Source organism: Colius striatus, chromosome 20 (assembly GCF_028858725.1).
Source record: "Colius striatus isolate bColStr4 chromosome 20, bColStr4.1.hap1, whole genome shotgun sequence".
Classification (NCBI taxonomy): Eukaryota; Metazoa; Chordata; class Aves; order Coliiformes; family Coliidae; genus Colius; species Colius striatus.
In genome coordinates this window covers 4,152,419-4,174,608 of record NC_084778.1, presented here as the reverse complement: position 1 = coordinate 4,174,608, position 22,190 = coordinate 4,152,419, and the positions used below count along the sequence as shown (strand labels likewise).

Genomic DNA, 22,190 nt, shown 5'->3' with positions numbered 1-22,190 from the left:
GTGGAGCTGCCCTCACACCATTCTCACCAGCCACATCTTCCCATGTGCTCAGCTTCTCTGCCACTTAATTTGCTTTATTAGCTATCTTCCGGTTTCTTTCAAGATTCCCCAAAAGGCAAAGCTTTTATTGCATCTCATACAAAAGCTAATGCAGACGCACTAAAACCCAGACAGGAAGTATTTCAGCATATGCTCTTCACTTACAATGCCTCACTGATTAGCTGTCCAACCTGGACTTTGTCCAGTCAGACAGGATTGCAGATTAGTAATAAATGTCCAAACAGAACTCCAGCTGATACAGAACAGAACATTTCAGGTTAAAATACTGTGGCTGTAATAAATCTCCAACTCTAATGGGCTCAGAAAGCAGGCCATCAGCAGCAGACGTTACCCCACGGCATCAGCCACCGCATTGTGTTTTGCTCTATTAAGATCTGTCAATGGAGATAAAACAAAAGCCATGTAGTGGCTGAATACCACCACAAGAAAATAATAGTGTTTTGCTCTGAAAGCTGCCTTGGCTTTGCCTAATCCATAAAGTCACACCATGGAAGTCCAACTTTGTGTTATGGAATTGGCTGGAGGTGGATTACTCTGCTTTCTTGATGCTTTTCAGACAAACAAGTTAGTTACTGTTTATCAATCTGCAGTTAGTGGGAAAGGACCGACTGCCAAATTACAGACATGTGTTTACTGAGGCCAATATATTTTAACAGCAAATAGCCTACCAGCAAATGCCAATATTCTCATTTGGTATTGTAAGATAGAAATGGAAAATGGAGGTCGCTCACCCTCTCTGCTAAAGGCCATGGAAACAGGAATAAACAAAGCCTTAGTTAAGCAACAGGACTAGACAAAAAGGCAAGTCACGTTTGTGTGGGAGCATGATATCCTACCCTCATTTTCATTATGCTATTAGGAGAGAAACATGAGATACAAAACTGTTCCTTCCTACAGTATTTCATCAACCCAGCATCAGTTTGATAATTTACTCGTATTTGTAGTTTTAACTGTAACTAAAACTTTTCTCCTCCCATCTAACAATATCTAGAGGTAAGTGCTAGTGTCTACAGTAAAATTAGAACTAGGTCCAAAAATCCTCACAGCTCCAATAGCATTGTCCAATCAGTCATTTTCAGTAATTCTTGGATCCAAGCCTTACAAACAAGTTAAACCACAGATGAAATCTACTGCAAAGTGGTGTGTCATGATCAACAAACAAACTCAAATCTGAATTTTTCTCCTAAATGCAAACCCAAAAGGAATGTTTGAAGGTTCAGCTCAACCATTCAGTTAATAATACAACAACAAACACTTCAGATATACTCAAAACCACTTAGTTGCCGTTCTCATATCCAACAAGCATCTATGAATTGTCTTTTTTTCCTCTAAACAAATGCATTTCCATTTCATATGTGGTATTAACTCCACCTCTGGCATTTAATCTTGGATTCTGTGTTAACTGCTTTTCAATTTGGGACATAAGACATGGTAAATGAAAATGATCTGTGTTTTGCTCCACTGCAGCTTAACTTGTAATACCTCCCCATAACACCACACCAAAAGGAATTAAGTTGAAACAGAGTCACTCTGCTTTCTTGGAACATCTCTGGCACAGCTGAAGCCAGGAGGGAAAAAAAAGGGAAAACAATTTAGGGAATGAGCACCTTGGAAAATATTCACTTCTCTTGATTATTTTGGCAGTGGAACCTGTCTCAGTCTTTGTGCCCCACCTCTCTGTTTCTCCACAGTCCAAGAATACATGGGAGCTATTTGTGTACATGCTGGTTGTTAACATACACTTCCAAGCTGCAGGATGGAGACTGGGGATTTCTGTCTCCCCAAGCTTTGAAAAACTGCATGTGAGGAGCCAAGTAGCTTAGGCCTTGCAGCACTGAGGGTTACCACCTTCCTTTGGAGCAGACATATCATATCCATATTGTGCAGCACTTGACCTGGGCCTTCCATGGTGCTGCTAAGAAAATAATTGGGGAGGCGGGGGTGTAAAGTTGAAAATCTTGAAAGAAAACAATATCAGGTCAGAAGAGAGATATTTTTACACCATGATGGCATAACCATCTTTACATGCTCTGTGTGGCAAGAAGCAGCACTGAAAGATGTGAGGGTACAAAGTTTGCTGGGATACTGTGTAGAGCATTGAAGTGTCCAGACTAAACTACTTCCAGTGAAGCTCCCAGGCTTCTTGTCAGTGAAAATAGTTCATTCACTTCAAATGAAAGCTCATGAGTGAGCTACTATACATGCACTGGGAATATTAAGAGACTGGAACCTGGAAGCACACCAGGGAGTGCAGTTATCTGAAAGCCCCAAAGCACCCAGTGTGGTTCATTTCTGTGCATATTAAAAGTACTTGATATTAAACAAAGGAAAAACACCCTAAAAATCCAGGCAAAGCTGTTGAGAGAGCAAATGTGTTATGTTTGATATTAGTGGCAGGTCAAGTCTGAAAGACACTAAACATCTGCAAGTCATTAACCTTAGCCCCCCCACCCCAGGAACAGGACCTTTGCTTGCAGATAATAGAGTGCTATGAGAGCCATGGTGAAGACACACAGGGATATCTGTGTGAACTGTCCTCACTAAAAACAGGTTCTTGTTTATCTGAGGGAAAAACATCCACACCATTAGATTTCACTACATCTTCAGCTCCAAGTCTTCAGTAAAAAGCAACAATGACATCATGCACTCTTTGTTACAGCCTGAGTAGGTTAAAATACTGACACAATATATTCCCACTACACAGATGTTACTGTGCCCACAGCAATAGCTCTGTCATGATTTTCTCCACAAGACCTAGAATTATGAATTATAGACATGGATCATCTTGAAGCCAGCCTGGAACTCTGTGGAAAAAAGTCTGCAATAAATATGACCCTTAGCATCCTTCTGCCCACCCTCTCTGGTCAACACACAACATGCCCTCCTACCTCTCAGAAGTCATCAGCAGAAAACACCACACCAGGAACATGCCAGAGTGGCTAATTGTTGAGGTTCAGCCCATATAGAACAAAAACACTGAAGACAGAACTAGTTAAAAGAAATATACTGAATAAACCAACAGGAATTGCCTTGTTTTTTAATAGCAGCTCCCCCTTAACTGTCTCAGCTTTCTGCAATCCTTCCTGCCTCTGAACCAGACCTACATCCCCACAGACCAAATGTCTTTCAGCTCAGTGTCTTTATGTGTTTACATATAGACACAGATGTCTGAGCAGGAACCTCCTTTTCATGAGCCACATCTCTGCAAATCTGATCTCTGACCTTGCTAATGTAAAATCTGAACAAGAACCTTGAAAGCCATCTTCCACCCATCTTTAACAATAGCTGCATGAAATCATAAGTCTAATTTGGATTATTACACCCTAAGTGGTTGTCAACACATGAGTGAGCTTCAGCCACTCAAAGGAAGCATATAAGCTTTGAGCTGTGGATAGGCAAGTTCTAAATGCTTCCTAAAAAGCAACACAAGTGAAGAAGGACTCCTTTTAGCACGACCTAACCTTCTGAGCAAACAAAACACTCTAGTAAACTAAGATGCTCCAGCAAAGACATAAAACATCTGGGCAATCTACTGAAATATAGATGAATGAGAAGTGTGGTCAGGTCTAGTCAACAGTGACGAAAGGCATGAACGTGGATTTTCTGTAATTACAGGGTGCACCCAGATGACTTGGACAATTACACACAGCTAATTTCAATGGGTGAAAGTCTGAGGTGATTTGTGGATCACAGTCAATCTACTACCAGGAACTTTTCTCTTAAAAAATCTTTTTCTCTTAAGTGGAATACACAATAAAGTAATGTCTCTTGATTAAAAAAAGAGATATCTAGAATAGCTTGTGGAACAGCCATAGTGTTTATTGTGTAGAGATTAAGTGGCTAGCCAAGATTGGGAAGGAAGTCAAATGATCTTCTATCTTCCAGGCTGTATTAATATCCTTAGTTCAAATGGTTCAGGCAGCTGCATTCTCCTTAAGAATTGTTTTAACCTTTCACTGAAACTCTGAGTTTTTGTCCCCATCATCTATTATTTCTAATGCTTCTACCAGTCATGTCAGTAAGTCATGTGTCTTAATGCTGGTTATACATATGATATAACATAGCTCTGATAACATAAAATGCTGTGAGAAAAAGACTATTAAAATATGTAATTACAACACAGTGAAATGCAAAGGAACTGGTGCCAGCTCTTTACGGGTTCTCTCATTTACTACATTTCTTTTTATAAAGCAATCCCATTCCCTATCATAGGTTCTGTTTGCTCTTTGCTCTGCTACTGCCACAGGTGTTGCCTTGGGTTTACAGTTTATCATTTGCCTCAGGATGTCTGAACTAATGAGCTCACTCAGCATAGTGAGGACATTAGAAAGCTTACAATTGTATTTATCTATAGAAACATCAAACATCAGTTGACTATAGCAGTCACATGGAGGAGGGGCATTTAGAAAGAGGAAATTTAACAAGCTTATTGCCATGTATCACTACATAAAGATTGTTTAGCTCTCAACTTCTTTAATCTCTCAAAAGTCAGAGATCTCAGAAGATACCGAAAAGTCAGGCACACCCAATTGTTTCCATTACCTTTCCTAGTTGAGTCAGACTGGAAAGAATAGGTAGCATGATGCTCTCAAGTTCTGTGCTTGAAACAAGATTATCTGATAGGAGTTGCCTCGGAGACATCATTCAGAGTAAACTGTAAAGCCATTCCAAAATGATCTGTGCACTCTTCAAGCTCAGCTCGCTCTTTATAGGTACTGAGGAGGTCCATGACCTCTACAAGGCAATTTAGTTCCGGTATTTGATCACAAAAGCGATGTGGTGCTGCCATAGCTACAGTTCACAGTAAGAGAAAATGAAAGTAATACCAAATAGGAGATATTTAAGGCACTATGTGATAAGTAATTATGTGACTTCCCATTTCCTCTGCCTGGCAAGCGGAAAACCAGCTACTCCTGACACTGAAATCATTGCTGTAACCATAGGTATGAGTAACCTCTCTACTGAGCCAAACAGCACCATTCCTGCCCATCACATCTATTGCTGTGTGCACTGGCAAACACTTGACTCTGCCTTACCTACAGTTTTTAGGGTTTGTTTGCATTTTTATATATAAAGACTGACCTTTTCAAATGAAAACAACTTCTGGTGAACAGGGGTTGAGAGTAGCTGCTGCCACACTGCACATAACACTCAGCAAATGTATTTGAGCCTTTCCTAGCACATAACATGAGTTGTCTTGAATATGAATTATCCCATGACAACTTTCATTACTAAAGGTAACCTACTTCAAAGCTCTCACTAAAGGCTAGTAAAGTAACAGGAGTTTGCACACATTCCTAATTTTGAGTCTTGATTTATCACTTTGCACACCAGATTCCACTTGAAAGAGAGAAAAAGAGAGTATGTATAACTCCTGAGTTCTCAGGGAGCTGGCTTCTTACCACTCAAACATACAGGGCTAAATGAGAGCTGATATAAGCTGAAGGAGTTTTATGGGTGTCTGTGGGCCGTTTCAGAGATGAGGTAATGGTGACAAAAGACATGTATGGAGTGTGACTATTTCTGCAGTTTACACCACTGTGACACTCAGTGAGCAGGCAAACAAGTGTTAGATAAATCTAGAGGGAGAGAGATGCAAGAAAGACCAGAAACTCACAGGTTCTCCTCACTGTAATAACCCCATTAGATCTTGGTGATTTACTATTTTTGCTATGCATCTCTTTTCTGCTCTTCAGTATAATCATACCTGTCATGCCCACCTGCTGAAAGATAACTTTCCGCTTGCTACACAACTAATACTTTCATCAACTTTGCCACAGACCAGAAACAGACTGGGCTGTGTTCCTTCATTCTCAAGGCTGCAAGAGTGAAGATGCAGCAGCACAGCTCCGAGGACCAGACAGATACTCTGGGTAAGGAGGGAGGGAGAGAAGGGGAGGAACTAGCTGCCCTCTGTGACCAAGGCAGCAGCACAGCTACTTCCTGCCTGGAGTCCTGGAGTAGAATTGCTAATAACCACACTGGCTGCTCCCACAGCTATTTCTAATTATCTATATTGAGAGCTCAGAGATTAGTCATGTCCTGGAATTCCTGGGCAGAGGGGTAGGCTTCAGACTGCAGCAGGCTCAAGGTAAGAGAAGGAAACAAGGTAGAGAGAAGCCTCAACAGCAAGGAATATTCATGACACAAGCAGCAGGGCTTAGCTCTCTCCTGGTTAAATTCTGGGGCTGGAGCTGTTCCAGCTGGTGACCAATCAATTCAGTGTTTTCACTGATTGTCATTGCATCCAGGCAACACAAGGAGAGTGTCTTGGACTTTGGGATGGATAGAATGTAAATGCTATTTTTAAAGTTACCCATCAGGATAGAAAGTTCCGCATGAGAGCGCTGCCTGGGCGTTTATTTTATCCCTCCAATCAAGAGACTTCTATTTGTTTACAGGATAAAAGCCTCTTATGTGAAAAAAGGTAGAGCTTGGCTCAAGTTCTTTGGCTACACTGGAGAAGCATATTTATGCATTGGCATCACTGTGAAGGGGGCTTGCATGTTGGTAATTAGCCTGATTATACCCAACGTGCCATGATTTAGCTGCTGCATTTATTTTGCAGAACCAACTCTGGGTCCAGCTGGGACATACAAAGAAGCTGTATGTAGACATTCAGCTAGAAGTGGTTTTGTTTAGAAAAAGATAACATTTATTCTGTAAATAACATTGGGAATACCTTGACATTTTAAGCCCATATTTTCATTAATTAAAAACTCCCAAGATTGCCCTTTCTATCAGAGCATCTTTCCAAATGCTACTGAAATTCATCTCACTCCAGTGATATGATATGATGACCTATCATATCATATTTGAAAAACATGATGCAAGATTGCCAAAGTCACAAAAATGGTCCAAAGCAGCCTTGGGAGCAAAATTCCTGCTGAACTTCCTGCTAATTTTTATTTAAACACAGGATAATCCCTCCTATCTCAATAGCCATGACCAAGACCCCCTTTCACTTTCGCGTAGATCAGAAAAGCCTCTTTCAAGTCAACACCCTCCTCTTCAGCAAAAATCAGAGAAACACAAAGAGCTCCAGAACTTTCATCCATTTCTCAGAAATTCATGGAATATATTATCAACTTCATGGCAAAAATCCATTGCACATATATCCTATTTCTAAATGCCTAAATGTAAAAATGCAGAGCTCTTAGGAAGCATGTGCATCCTCTCAGAAGAGAGATGTCAGCACATGGTCCTTTAGGGTAAGTGTCATTGTTTGCCACTGAAACACTTTGCTGCATTAATGGTACTGGTAAATATTAACACAGCCTTTTTTTCCCCTGCTTGCTCAGCAGGGTCTGGCCATCAGCCTCTAACTTCAAGCACAGAGGTTGGTGTGGCAGAAAGGAAACCTTCCCAGTCATCCCCAGAAGAGAGATACTCTGCCATGAATGCTGCTTAGAATGAATGGATGGTTGCCCATTTAAATCTGCAGGGGGGTTGTTTAGTGTTTTTCTTCACCCACATCACATATACTGGGAGTTATTTGTTTTGTTGTTGAGCTTCAGCATACAAGATCACAGTACTGTGGGACTCCAGCCCTTCCAGACTGCATGTAAACTGTGTGTAACAGCAGATGGGATTTACCTCCCATCCTCATTGCTTGAAAGACCTCACTTGGAAACGTGGCTAGAAAATCTCTACATCTACTCCCCAGTGTCACTGCTGAATCACTGGATGCCACTACTAACCTAGATCTCATGACTAGTTAAAGATTCAGATAAAACCCTGGTTAATGTTGATATACCAGAGAGAGATTAATCTGATATAATATTGATACAATTTGGAAACATACTGCAGCAGTTTTATGCCACTTGACACAAACACAAAAAGTAACGTAGACAAGGGTAAGAGAATCACTATCATACACAAGGGCACATCCTGTGATGAAGAAGCAACTGGGTTCTCTATTTCTTTAGGACACTGCACAGCTGTGCTAAGGCTTTAAAACTAAGCTCTATTATATTAATGTCAAAGAAAGTGTTTGACTGATTCACAGGAATTCTATTCTGCCCAGGTTCAGAGGTGGAGAGGGCCGATCCTGCCTTTTCAGCTCTTGGATTCAACTAGAACTGCCAGCTTGAGAATCACTGTGAGCACTGTGGTAGCATTTGCCACACAGTCTCTGCTCACCCTCCGTGGTCTGAGACGGTGCATAACTGATGTTTGAGTGGGGCAAAGTGCTGAGGCAAGACAGAGAAACTTGAGACAGTAGTTGCTTAATGTAGAAAGATAATGTCAACTACCCACGCTAATGACGTACAAAGAAATGAGACTTCTTGTTTCTAAATATAACTCTCAGTTTCCAGAATAAGGAAGAAACCATCAAACACAGACATGGTAATGTACAACTGGCCATGAAGGAGCTTTTGGACCTCCTGTAAAACAGATCCCCACAATGTGTAGCCCAATGTGTAGCAGATATATAGAAATATATCTGCTTGACGGATCAGCAGTCAAAAAAAAATAGTCCTAGATGGCTGTCCTAGCAGCAGAGTTCACTTCCCTAATGAGAATGTATTGGCCCCATGGCCACTTGACCACAGGGAATACACTATGTCCTCATCAGTCCACCTATATTTGTACACATTTGGGCCACAATTAATCCATGATAGATCTCATTCATCAGGCAAATGAACCAAAAAATATGAGAAAAAGCATAATAATATCATGGAATAGGGCTTGAGAACACAAAGGATATGGAGGGAAAACTGTCTAGTACAAAAAGAAAAGGAATGCAAATTCCTGTGAGAAAAAGCAAGCCACAAAGTCATAAACAAAAAACTAGTATTAGTCTGAGTTTCAACTGAATACAAAAGGGTAAAAAGCTTTATATTATATCCACTGCCAAACCACTAGTCAACCAGTCTCTTGCTGTAATTACTTGATAAACAGCAAATACTCCAACAGCCTTTATTTTTTCTCCCTAAGCTTTTGCATCTTTCCTACATGAAGAACATTACACTATGCAGAGATACCCAGTTTTACACAGTCTGATGTGCCAGCTTTATGCTTGTAGTAGTAAAAGCATTCAGAATTACACTTAATGCCTTTCAGGTTATGTTCGGAAGTAATTTGTTTCCAATTTCTGTCTCTCAAGGCTGGAAGAGCCTTAATAGTGGGAATACTCCAGGGTAGGGGGGTTTTTTCCCTTGTTTTTGAATAGCTGAGGTACTACACTGGAGAGGCACTTTTTAATATCCTCAACAAAACCAAAGGTTGAAGTACTTATACTCCTCTTAATGCCAATCTGTATATCTGGAAACTGTCCAGGCTGCAGTCTCCATCAGAGTATTTCACCAGAGCCCCAAAACTATCTGTGTTGTGAGAAAAGGAAGTTTCAAAAAACAATTCACAATGTTTGAGGCAAACACTCTGAATGGTTGGGCATACAGATATTTGTAGTTTGCTAATTCAGACTAAACAATACAATGTCAGAGAGTGTTGCCCTAAAAATAGTTCCTACACACTCCTAAGTCTACTTTCTAAAATTGCACAGTGTTCCTGGGACCTTCTATAAAGTCAAAGAACTCCGAATAAGGCATGGAAACAAATAAATCATTTTCTTCAAGCTTTGCTCATAGTTGCTCATGTATGTTATACTGAATAATTAAAAGGAATTCTCTCCTCCAGGAACTACTTGTACAACATGAAAGCTACATAAAGATTGTTAAGTAGTTTGCCAGGCTGTTGAGATTCCTTCAGATGGTAAGAAATCAGATCTGAAGCTGGTCCCACAAATACTTGTAAGACCAATAGCAATTTATCAGCCATCTCATACTGGTGTCAGTGCTAACAGGGAGCACTGCCTCTCCTCCTGAAGATGCCCACTGCCGTTTTCCATAAGCTGATACACTGTCATGGTCAGTGAGGTATAATGCAACAGCTTCAATGCACAGGCAGGGAATATATGAAATATATTAAAGTCTTCAGGAGTATAGCTGCCATTTCCCTTTATTGGTTCTAGAACATTCCTTGTGTTCTCCTAGTTAGCTCTCCTTTACTTAAGACAACTGCACAGATAGCTTTACCATAAGAAATCGTGGCTCTCCAACCAGTGCATCCCAAATGGGTTCTGTTAAACCAAATATAACTTTAATAAAGCATCACCGTGATTATGTATTGGAGAAAAGACGTGGTCTCAGAATCTGTATTCCTCTGTGCCATTGGATGGATGTGTAGTGGTTGGAAAAAACATTAAAATAGTTCTTTTAAGCAAACTATATTGATTAACATGGTAGCAATTCCTTCCTCTCTCTGGACAGGGTATGTGCATCAGAAACAATAACCCTCAGTTCTAATGGTTATGGGTTAAGTGCCTCTTGATGTTTCGAGTTTTCACAATACATCTGTGGATAGCAATAGACAATCTAGAGAGGTTTGGCCCCTTGACAAATGGCATCTACAGACAGCAAACAGAACCAGGGCACTTAAATAACGCCACAGTCACTAATGATATGATTATGGAAGGTGATAATGCAACAGGAATGACTCAGCAGCTTCCAGGAGTTCCGACTCATTGGAATAGAGCCTATTAGAAGAGAGACACACAATTTCTACTTCACATTGTTGCTATGATGTATCATCTTTTTAAATAGATGAAAAAAACCACAAAACAACAAAGAAAAAGCTATTTTAACAGAAATAACTTACTCTCAGCAGGCTCTGTGGTTTAAAGAACTTGTGGTAATTGAGTTCCAGAGCCGCAAAAGCAGTTCTCAAGTCTGGTCATTTCATCACCCTACATTATACACTATGATGTCAACAAATGCAGAGAGGCAGAAGGAACAGTCCATGTCTGGCAAAAGAGATCATGTGCCAGTGTACAATTCTTATATGAAGCCATACATTAGATTAAGGTTAGCTTTTAAGCTGGAGATTTTCCTCAAGGAAGCTTTGCACAAAGTCATTGAGCCCAAAGCCTTATTTCACTGCAATTCTTTTTACTGCTGAGATTTTGTTAGCACCTCCCCAGTTATTCAAAACTGATGGCCAGAATTCCAGATAACATTCATCCAGGCACTCAAGTGTGTAAATTGAAATCATATGACCAAACATGCCACAGTTTATGCAATCCTTCTTTCATATTTCTTTCCTCCTAGTCATTAAACTGACCTTCTGCTTTATTTTCATTCTAGTGACTGTTTTCATGCTCTAAATAATTACTTTCTCTTTAGCATTCACATCTTTTTGATACCAAATTACTTTCAAATAAGGATCTTAGAGATGTCCTAGCAGAAAAGAGAAATGTAGATGTTTCACATTTCCCCTCAGTTACTGTAAACTCATGCAATTTCTTTTTTTTTCTTGAAAAACAAACAAAACCCTTCAGGCCACTACTAATTGTGTTACTCTTCTCTCAATTCCCTCCAGTGTCCCTCTCTTGTTTAATGAGATTGCCTCCTGGGAAACATGCGGCGGTTCAAAGCCAGGGAATGTTCCCGCTGTAGTCAACACAAGAATATATGCCAGGAGCAGGATGCAAATTTCTATCTATAGTATAAGCCTTGTATGGATTAAAGCATTTAAAAAGTGGAGCCTTGTTTGCTGGTCCTCAGGTCTTATCCCCAGATACCTCTCTAGGTCACTAATCCAGCTTTCCTCAGGAAATCTGGGACACAGGTAGTAGCTGCTACTGAGAGTATCGGTCATCCTACTCCATTTTGCTCATATAATGTTTAATGAAACCTGGAATCTCCATAATATACAGAGAAAGGAACCTCCCTCATCCTCACTAGCTCAGACCAGGAACTGTTCCTAAACCTCAAAGGCAGTACCCTTTGGCATTGAAGAGACGTTAAGCAGCCAAGTAGCAAGTCCTCTATTCTCTCACTCCACTGCATCATGGAGCTGAAAACAGTTTGCATATGGAATTATCTGTAGTTCTGGGCTTCACGTTTCAAAGACCATGACAGATTATACTGGGACTTGCACAGATGATGACTCACAGACAGATGTATTATCTATGGAAAAGAAGCCACACACGTCACCAGGGCTCTGCTTGGTGGTTCCTTACCTCATTCCCACCACTGCAGTGGCTCAGGCAGGAAGGAGGATGACGTTCTTTACTCCACTCCAGCGCTTTGTACTCAAGAATGATAAAAACTCCCTGTGGAGCTTAATATCAGTCTTATCGTATGAGTGCAAGTTCAAGACGAGTTACTGAATGCATCATAAAAAGAGCAATGGGAATGAGAATCTTGGGAACAATGTCCAAGAGATAATGTCTCTAAATAAAGCAGTGAAGATAGAAGGGCAAGACTCTCACCACAAATCAATACCATCTTTGTTCATCTAAGTTTTGCCCTGAGATCTCACACTCTGGGTAGTAAGGCCACTCACTACATCAGTCTGAACTACTCAGTGTCCTGGATTACAGTGTTTGCAGTGCTTTACCTACTCATTCTGAGTTTTCTGAATTAAAACTCATTCAGCTGCTTTAGAAGGAGTAAAAACAGATGACAGCCATGAACAGAGTAAGAGCTTCATCAGAGCAGAAACCAAAACAACAAAGCTTTTTCTGAAACATCATCTGGACAATCATGTAGCAACAACACTTCAGCAGCCATTTATAAAGCAGAGACTTCTCCTGCTCTCTGAAGCATGGATATACTTTCCTCCAGAGGCTAATACTAAAAGGAAAAACAAACAGACCCAGATTGCCCTGCATACCTCCTGGGTGGCCTGCTATCTGATACACAGTTAGCTCCACCACTTAGATTCAGCACAGAAAAACAAAACTCCTTTCCTCTTCTACCACAAAGGGAATACTTGTCGCCTGTCTAGTGCCTACAGGTTCAAGACAGACCTCTGTATTTGCAAAGCCACGTTAACAGTTTCTGAAAGCAATAAGTTTAGTCCAACTTGTGTGAAATCAGAGAAAGAAAAGTACAAGCTGACTCTCAGGGAACACTTCTAAAAGTGAACTCAGACTTTTAAGAGAAGTGGAGGAAGCCTATCATACGTGTCATTTGAAACAGAAAAGGGCAATAGTGTTGGGAGAAAGTGTTACTCAAGAGGTAGATTTGTTGGCTTAACAGGAGTTAGACTTGGAAAAGCTTTACTTCATGAATCGTTTTCTGAGGACTGGATGAGAATGTTCCCCCACACTTTCAAACACAAGATCAGGAGAGTTTTAGTAGATGAGTTATAAAATAAATCAACACAGCATACAATTTCAGGGGACAACAGTGTAACCTTTTAGGCAGTACACAGAACTGGAGCTTAAACACTAACCCTGGCCTTATTCTAAGGTGTATCTAAAGCCAAGAGCTTTCTCCAATACCCATCCTTCTGTGAAATTAATGCAAGTCAGGTGAATATGCTAGTACCAAGAAATGACAAACTTTTATGGATCAATTCACTTAAAGGGAAGGCTACTGTCTTTTGTTCCAAACCCCTCCATCCTGCAGCTAATGCTTCATAAACACATAGCTGCAAAGAAAAAGAAATACAATTATTTACTTTAAAAGATGGACTCTGCTTTCATTAAAGGCTTGCTCCAGGGTGCATGTCATGTGGTGATCACTGCTTTTGTCTCCTGCACTAAGTAACAAACAATATTATTCTTAAGAAAGAAAAATCTCAACCTTATCTCAAACCAAGACTATCCTGCACAGCCAGCTTATATCACTGGCTCAACTGTCATCTGTAGTTGCTTTCTACAGCTCAGTTGCAAGCAGAACCAAAGGCCTAACTGAACTGCATACAAACACTAGCCAAAGCTTGATAAGCACAGCAATGACCAAACAAGAACTGGATAAATCATTATGCCTGATTAAGAGTGAAAATCACTCTGCAAAGAAATGAGACGTTCTAAGGAGTCACAACTTGCTTTGTAAAATGCTGTTAAACAGGGCTCCAAGGTGCAAACTTCATTTGGTCAAGGCCACACAAGGAAATATTTCTTTGGTTTCACAGAAATGCCTGGTGAAAACTCTCACAATAGCACATCACCCACAGAAGCCTACAGAAATAGTAAAATGTAATTTCTACAGTCAATGCTAAATTGAAGCTGCTGCACATACACACTCAGCTTCTCACCATCAGTCACCTTTGATGCAGTAAATATTTTGGAGGTTGCATATTAATTACTCAGGACAATGTAATATTGGGAACTGCAATGTTAAATAAATCTGAAGGAAGAGGATAGAAACATCCAGCAGAAGTAAAAATCAGCAGATTGAAACACACACATTTTTTGAAGTGACACTGCATACAGCACACCCATAGGAAACCATGAATTACTCTCCAGAGAAAAGTAAAAATGGACCTATTCCCTCACCTGGTAACCTTCAGTCTTCTTTTGGCACCATTTCAACAGAGCATTCCTCTTTGAACCACCATACTCTCGAGCCAGAGCTGCCAATGGGTCCTTTCTCTCCACACTAATTCAGGGAAGTGTAAGGGAGAAGAAGATAAATATGCTTGAAGTCTCTTACCTTTAACCAGTGTGTAATTAATATCTCTGTGACAAAGTAGAATGGCAGCACAGAACCTAAATGTAAATCAATTGTAATAGCTGTCAGAGCTTGCATTCTGTATTTGCTTTTAGATGAGACAAATGCAGTTGGTATCAATGCATATAAAGAGCTGAAAAAGAGCAGCCTGCAGATATCTGATGGCATGTGTTAACCCAGAATTTCTGCTATTATTTTCATCAATTTCACTAACAACATTTTCAAGAAACCTCTTTGCTTTACCTATTGAAAACTAGGACTTGGGGTGTAGAACTGAAAGAAACTATCTAGAGAATCTGTAACAGCAGATTCACATCCAATTGAGTTGCTGCAGAATGAGTTATTGAATAAGATGAGAAATCTGGAAGCTATGTTGCAGTCAAAGGCCAACCAACAATCAAAACACCCCCATTGCCTCCACCCTACAGTTTCTACTGTTGGAACTAATGGTGAAGGTCAGGGGAAATACATGGTTTTTTCTCCAGACAGAACATCCTGTGTCCAGCTTTCCCTTAGACCTGAAAGCTTTTAGTTTTTAACTCATCATAATAAGCAAAGCTTTATTAAGATAATCAGGGTTGACCACTCATACACATGATGGAACTCTTGTATACAAGAACAGTGGCTCCTGAAAGTTTGCTATCCTCATTTTGTCATGTCACTGTGGTTATTAGAACCCCAATTCAGATATCTGAACTGAACAGACTAGCTAACAAGAGACAGAGATGAAGACAGGCATCCACCAGATTAAAATATTCATCTTGCTGCCAGCTAATGCTGGCTGTCCAGTGTGATGGGATTTGCTAGGAAATTGAGTTGGTACCTGAGTTTGCTTTGGGGTTTCAAGCTGCTGGGGGCAGAGGTAAGCATTCTGCTGCTGAAGGCCATTGGAGGTTTGCTCAGGGATTCCAGGGAGGGGCTTTTACGGAGGTAATGGTCTGGTTTCAGCTCTTCATTTCTCCCCTTCAGAAGGTCTGTGGGGATTAAAAAAAAGCTGTCAGTTTGCAGTCTGAGGAATCTGATTAATCACTGTCCTGCCACCCAGCACACAATATGGAGTCTGTTGTTTTGATTCTAAACAAATGTACTCATTTGTTCATTAAACACACATGGGGCTAGGAAACCTTGAGCAGATTAGAGGTGATCATAACAAGGAATGGCTTTGATGATTTCAACAGTACAGACTGCCTGGTTTCCTGTGATTGATACTCCTGCTGGGGGGTAGGGGCCTCAGGTGAATGAGGGGAAATACCAAAATCTACAGTCTTAAAGGTTCAAAAGCTGATCACCAGATATCTTCACCAGATGACTGACCAGTTCTTGTACAGTAATTTCTTTTCTGCCATTAGCAGAATTACAAGAAGAAAGCCTCATCTCCCAAATACAACTCAGCTCAACAGAGCAGTAAAATGTACTTATTATCACAGGATGCTTGGCATCTTCTCTGACAGAACTCTGGGAAGTATCAATCTATTCCTAGCAGATGCAGCTATATTTTTATTACAAATATTACATTTAAAATATCTGTTATGAAACACAATTGCATGTGAGTGCTTATTTATAAAAATAAAAGAAATAAAATCAGTAGGCACAGAATCAGTTGTTGAAGATTTTTGGAGAGAAGCCAAAGAGATTATAGAAATCAAATTATATCCCCATGCACATCACTCAGGAGGCAGAATAATGTGTAACACATGGAAAGTTGGCTGCTTTGCTTCTGAGGACAAACTGTCAGCAAGCCAGGATCTTTGGCCATTATAAGCTGTTATCAGAAATTAATTGAATGAGGAACACAACTTTTTCTCCTCCTTTTCAATTAGCTCCCTATGTTAATTATCAATTAATGCCATATCACCTAGAAGTGTGACTTCCTTCTATCCACTCACCCATCCCTTCTTTGTGTGTACCATGAATCCACAATAAACAAGAAACAACACACAGAATATATTTTTTTTTAAGTCTCTGTGATGGTTTTCCACTCTATATTCCAAATGTGTATAAACCTTCTAGCTCCTCATCATGTTGGATACATGGGGAATTGCCTCACATTTAAATAACCATATCAATCAGACAACCAATGAATGATTTCTGGGACCATTTTAAACCTAAGAATATTCTGCTTAGAGAAATCAATCTACTAAAAAAGGCACATCAATAAACAAAATCTGAACATTATAAAGGCAAATGTAGGTTTCTCACTAGTTCATAAGAAAGGAAAAAAAAGGCACTGTTAAACTGTCATTAACATAATTAGACTAGCGAGTGTCATGCTCTAATTAGGAAATGCTGCACCAATCACTCAGGATGTGTTCATGCATGGTACAGAGAAACAAGGGAGAAGGAAGGATCCCAGATAGGTGCTTCCTATAGCCTTTATAGCTAGCTGGAAAGAAAATGGGGAGAAGACGAGGGCATATGAGAAGTCTTTTGGAATGAGAAACTGAATAATAATCGTGTGAAAAACATGCAACATGAGTAAGGAAAATCACATTCTGTTTGCACTATTTAAAGAAACTTTGTGGTTACTGGCTTGAATTATACAGTGGTGCCTGAAGTGGTACAAGTTAAGAGTATCCAGTTTTGTACTTTGAGGCTTAGTTTCACTAATATTACTTGAGAAATATACTTCCTTTAACTTATTTCTGGCTGCTAGAAACTCCAGGACAGAATCAGTAAACCTGTGATTCTAACTGAAAAGATCAGCTCTCTCTGCAAAGGCATCCATTCTCCTCTCCAACCATGTAACATTTGGGTTACATTAAGGACATCACAGAACCCTGCTGGGATACTGGTCAGATGGAATCAGCCAGAGGATTATTATTATGGAGACTACTTCACTCTGAATTTCCTTGGGGATATTTTTTAATTCAATGTTGTTTGCACAGGCCTTGGATCAACTGCCTTCCAGGATTATTTAGATTGGAACCAGAGCTATTACAACTCTATAGTGAGTAAGCCTTTGCTATGGATTATTGCAACTAAATTAAACCAAGGTACAAAGAGAAGCTGTAAATACAGGAACTTGTTAGATAAACAACCTTAGATTCTTACCATACAATGCTAACAAAATATGTGTTGATTTCAATAGATTTTTACAGAACAATTGTCTATGGGTAATAACAGTAATTATCCATAGCTTGAAATGGGATATTTATTATTAAATATGACATTATATTGACAGATTACTTCACTTTACAGTAAGATGGTAGAGATTAAAAAGGTCTTATGTCCTGTTTAAGGTTATTGTATACTCTGATGCAAAACATTTTCAGGAAACCAAGTGATACAAATAAGTAACCTCTTTCTGTTCCACTGATCATTTCTTCTTTCTTAGCATTTACTATTCCAGAAGCCAGTAGCACAGACATTATTTATGCTGCCATCTACCCTATAAACCTGTATTGCTGCTCAGATACAGTGTCTCTATCTTTGAGTGATGGAAGGGGAAGCTTAGCAAGTTATCTGAAGAGTGTATAAGTGAAGAGATAGTCTAATTTCTCTCCTGTACTAGCAAGCTATTGAAGAAAATCCAGTCTAATGACGAAGTTGTGATTGGTTTTGTCCCTCCCTGCAGTTTCACTGAGGTTTAACTACAGGAATATAATACTTCATCTGTCCTTAAAAATTCAATAATCTGTTGCTACTAGCTTTGATTCCAATGTAACCACTACATTCAGGACTAGATAATAAAAATAAAGGGCCCTAGAGAAAATGGGAAACAAATACTGGTAAAGAAGAATATTGAATGACAAGAGAACAAAAGCAAAGTGTGAAATGAAAACAAATGCATGTCTTGAGAACTCTCAAAACAAACTATTTCAAGCCCAAATATGACTGCTCTTAAAGCAGTCACATCGGTATTGATGTATTTCAGATGAAGCTCAATTTAAAAACAAATAAACCCTCAAAAGACAGTGCTTTGGACTTGTTCCAAATACATACATGTTGAACAAAATCCAACCCTCTCTAGTTCCACAGCATGGATTAGAGAGGTGCCACGGATACTTTGGAATAAAGGCAGCAAGTTTGTGTTGGCACACCATAATAAATCAGCTATTTTGTAGTTTTCTAAGGCTATGATCAAGATGGAAATGGAAACATGACAAAATTAATATGCACTCTAAAACAAATGGTCTGAATACACTTTATAATGTTTCATTTGATCGTATGAGAAATGGCAAAATGGCCCAGGCAGAGGCCAACAGCTGATGACAAACTTTCGCTAGTAAAAAGAGGCACCATTTATGCATTTACTGCAACGTACCTGCAAGAGGAAGGTCTGAAAGATCTGTGTGTCTGGTAACCCCCTTGCTGGCTGGCTTGGCATGATTAGCATTATTATAAACAGAATGTCTCTGTGAAAGAAATACACAAAAGAAAATTTTAGAAATATCAGTCATCAAGCTCAAACAGGCAAGTGGAAAGAAGATTCTGTTATCTCAAGATCACAAAGCAGGGGGAGGGGTATCAACAAGAGATCAGTTGTACCTAGAGCTGGATAAATTTGAAAGGGATAATATTGTTAGCTGGTAATACATTGGTTCCTGAGCTATTTCACATTTTGATTTGCACCATTTTTTTCTCTTGTCAAACATAAACTGGTGTCACAAATCTAAAGTAAGAATGCCTATTCCTAACCCTGCCTCTGTCTCCAGCACCTCAGCTCGTAAGTCAGAAGGATTCTTTTCTCTGCAGTTCCAATACAAGTTGTCTGCATTACTGTCCCCTCAGCCAGGCAGTGACAGAAAGTTCCCAGACCTCTGTGCTTAATCCTACTCTTTAAACTTATTTTGCCAACTCTTTGAAGGAAGTGTGCTCTCACTTCTCTTAAGCAGTCTTTCAAAGTCACTGCTTCTCAGAACACTCACCTAAACCGCACAACTGTTTTCCACCCAGATTAAGGGGGGAATATCCTGTTCTAAATACGGCCACCATATAATGGTCAAACACCATACAATGGCTTCTCTAGCCTAGAAAGGTTAGCAGTCTGATGTGGAAATCAGGAAGCACAGTGCATTTGCTTCTCCATTGTTCAGAAAAGCAATATCTCCACTAATATTGCACCACATGCTTGAAAATTGCTCACGGAAAGTTAACTAACTAGTGCAGTGACAGAGGTAGTACTACAACGTCTCACAACTCACATGCCAGCTATCTAGTGTAGTTTGATGTTTCTTGTAACTCACTCTCAATAATAAAAACCTATTTTCTGGTCAACAGTGATTAAAGTCCATAATTGTATTCCAAAAACTTCACATCCGTCCACTGAGACCTCTAAGCTGAGGTCAGAGACAAACTCACTTTGATCCTTTTTGTTAGCACTACAGCATTTGATGTTTCAAGAGCAAATAAACAGATGAGTTTCCCCTTCCCCTTGTCAAATATACATCTTGGCATGTTGAAGCTATATCATGGTGTAGCAAACGCTGCATCTACCCATTTTAAAACTACCAGGACGGAAAGAACTCCTTGTACCTGCATGGGGGAAACAGCAGCTGCTGGGGCTGTCCTCACTGGGATTCCACTCAGAGGGCTCCTGGGGACTTTTTGAACTGTGATATTTTGTCCAGTAGTACCTGCAAGAGAAAAACATGGAAACATTTAATTTCAAAGCAAACTATCTCCTTGTCAGAACAGGGAACCACTGTTGTAGTGACATTCTACAGATACTTATGTACTGAGCACTTCCATTAAAGAGGAAGAAGCAGCACAAAATGACAACAATCACCTGCCCACTGCTAGAAAAAAATTACTACAACATAGAGCATTCAAATACCTGAGCATCCTAAGTCAAATGATTTTATCAGTGACTTCACAGTGGCTGCAGATTCTGACGGTGTGGGAGATGCTCTGCTAATGCAGACTCCTTGCCAGCGGTTGGGTGTATCTGCCTCTAGAGATTCTACCTCTTCAGCCATCAGCCTGCAAAGCAGAAACCAGATCAAAGTCAGGGGCAACAGCAACTGCAAGCAGAAATTAAAGGTTTTTGTTTGCAGAGTAAGGCAAATCCAGTGATGCACATCTTCTATTGTCATGCCCAGAATATGGACCACTCATTAGAACATTCATGTTCTTTCCCAGAGTACCTGGCAAACATTAAATCACTGAGTCTAATCAACTTTTTGGCTATTAACTGTATCATCCTCATTCCCCATCTTCACACAGGATGGAGGGTTATCATAGAAAAAGGCACTTTGATGAGACTTGTGAAAAATCATTGATAATTACCTGAAGATGGATTTTCAATACAGCAGAGAGGCCAAGGGGCTACTGTGGTCCTCAGTGTATAATGAGGAAAGTAACCAAAGAGAAAGATGTTATTTACACTCTATGTTTTTAATTGTCATGATCACTGCTGGAGTAATTCTTACCAGTTAAAATGCCATACTTGAAAATGCAATAAGTCATTAAACAGGTTTTAGGTAAGAGTCATAAAAATTAAACCAGAAAATATAATTCATAATGAAAAGCTTTGGAAACTCAACTCTTACAGCTTATTAACAAGAACATCTGCTGAACAAGTAAATCCTCAATCACAACCCATAAGCAGCTATATGGGGAAGAGAACTGTTCAGTGCTTTGTCCTAGTAGATACAAGAATATCCAAATTCAATGACTGAAATGAAGATAGACATTCTCAAAATAGAAATAAAGTTCCTCTTTTAACAGGAAGGATCATTAAGTTACTCCATTGAAAAGAAATTTTGAAGTCAAGGTTAAGTGCTGGACTTCAAGGAGTTAGTAAGTCCACAGCTCTGTTAGACAGCCAATACAATCAAACAGCATAACTGTTGCTTCTAGTCATGCATTTTATGGACCAGGCTTTCACTGCTTAGCACTGACACTGTACTTACCTGGTAGCTCTCAGGTAGATGTGGAGTGGAATTACCCAGCTTTAGTTTAGAAAAGCTACAATTAGATAACAAAGTCTTGTCATGCTAAAAGAGAGTATTTATGCATTACTGTCCTGATCTTCTAGCTGCTTAAGATCTACAGGTTTTGAGGTGTCACCACTTTCCCTGAATTTTAGGTACAGGAGGCACTGAGAGCTGCATGAACACAAACTCAAAATTTATTTCATAAAAAGGCTGGCGAAGTCAAAGGGCCTATAGACTTAAACCTTCTGTTGAGCTAAAAATAGATGTACTTACTCTTCCCCTTTTGGCATCAAAGTCTGCAAAATGCAAGGGGCTAAAGAGTATTGATAAATGAGAGAATGAGTGGCTCACGTTTCTATTTTCAGCAGAGCTTAAGAAGGTGCTGTCTTTAAGTAGACATTGGCTATTTCTTTGCTAATTCATTCAAGCTCCTTGTATGCCAGGGCAGCCTGCAGATGGCTAGAGAAAAAGTCATTTCAGTTCCATTCTCCATTTAATCCAATAAGGAGGATAGGCAGATTGGACAAGATTCACTGGGCTCTGAGGGAGCCAGTGTTTTGCAGACTAACTGGAAGTTTTATCCTTCACTTTTTCATGTGTGGCTTCATAAAGCAAAACCAACAAATCAATAGATGATAGCATCTGCACTTTAGTTACATGAAAACACAAACGCTAAAGGAATCCTAAGGCATGGAGCAAGGACAGATTTCTGCCTCAAGATACCAAGCCACTCAATGCAACCCATTATACTTCTATGAATTAAATAAGCCACTAGGTAAGAGTT

At 39.7% G+C, this 22,190-nt stretch overlaps 1 protein-coding gene across 4 annotated transcripts in view; it reads right to left on the bottom strand.

The window, feature by feature from the left end:
* The window catches only part of SPECC1 (sperm antigen with calponin homology and coiled-coil domains 1), a 91,067-nt gene that overhangs the window by 8,470 nt on the left and 60,407 nt on the right, over positions 1–22,190 (bottom strand). For all 4 annotated transcript variants that reach the window (XM_062012353.1, XM_062012352.1, XM_062012354.1 and 1 more), the window contains 5 exons: positions 20,305–20,450; positions 20,004–20,104; positions 18,793–18,883; positions 15,352–15,502; positions 14,354–14,456 (listed from right to left, as the gene is read on the bottom strand). In XM_062012353.1, the coding sequence (XP_061868337.1) occupies positions 14,354–14,456; positions 15,352–15,502; positions 18,793–18,883; positions 20,004–20,104; positions 20,305–20,450 (592 nt within the window). The remainder of the gene's footprint in view (positions 1–14,353; positions 14,457–15,351; positions 15,503–18,792; positions 18,884–20,003; positions 20,105–20,304; positions 20,451–22,190) is intronic.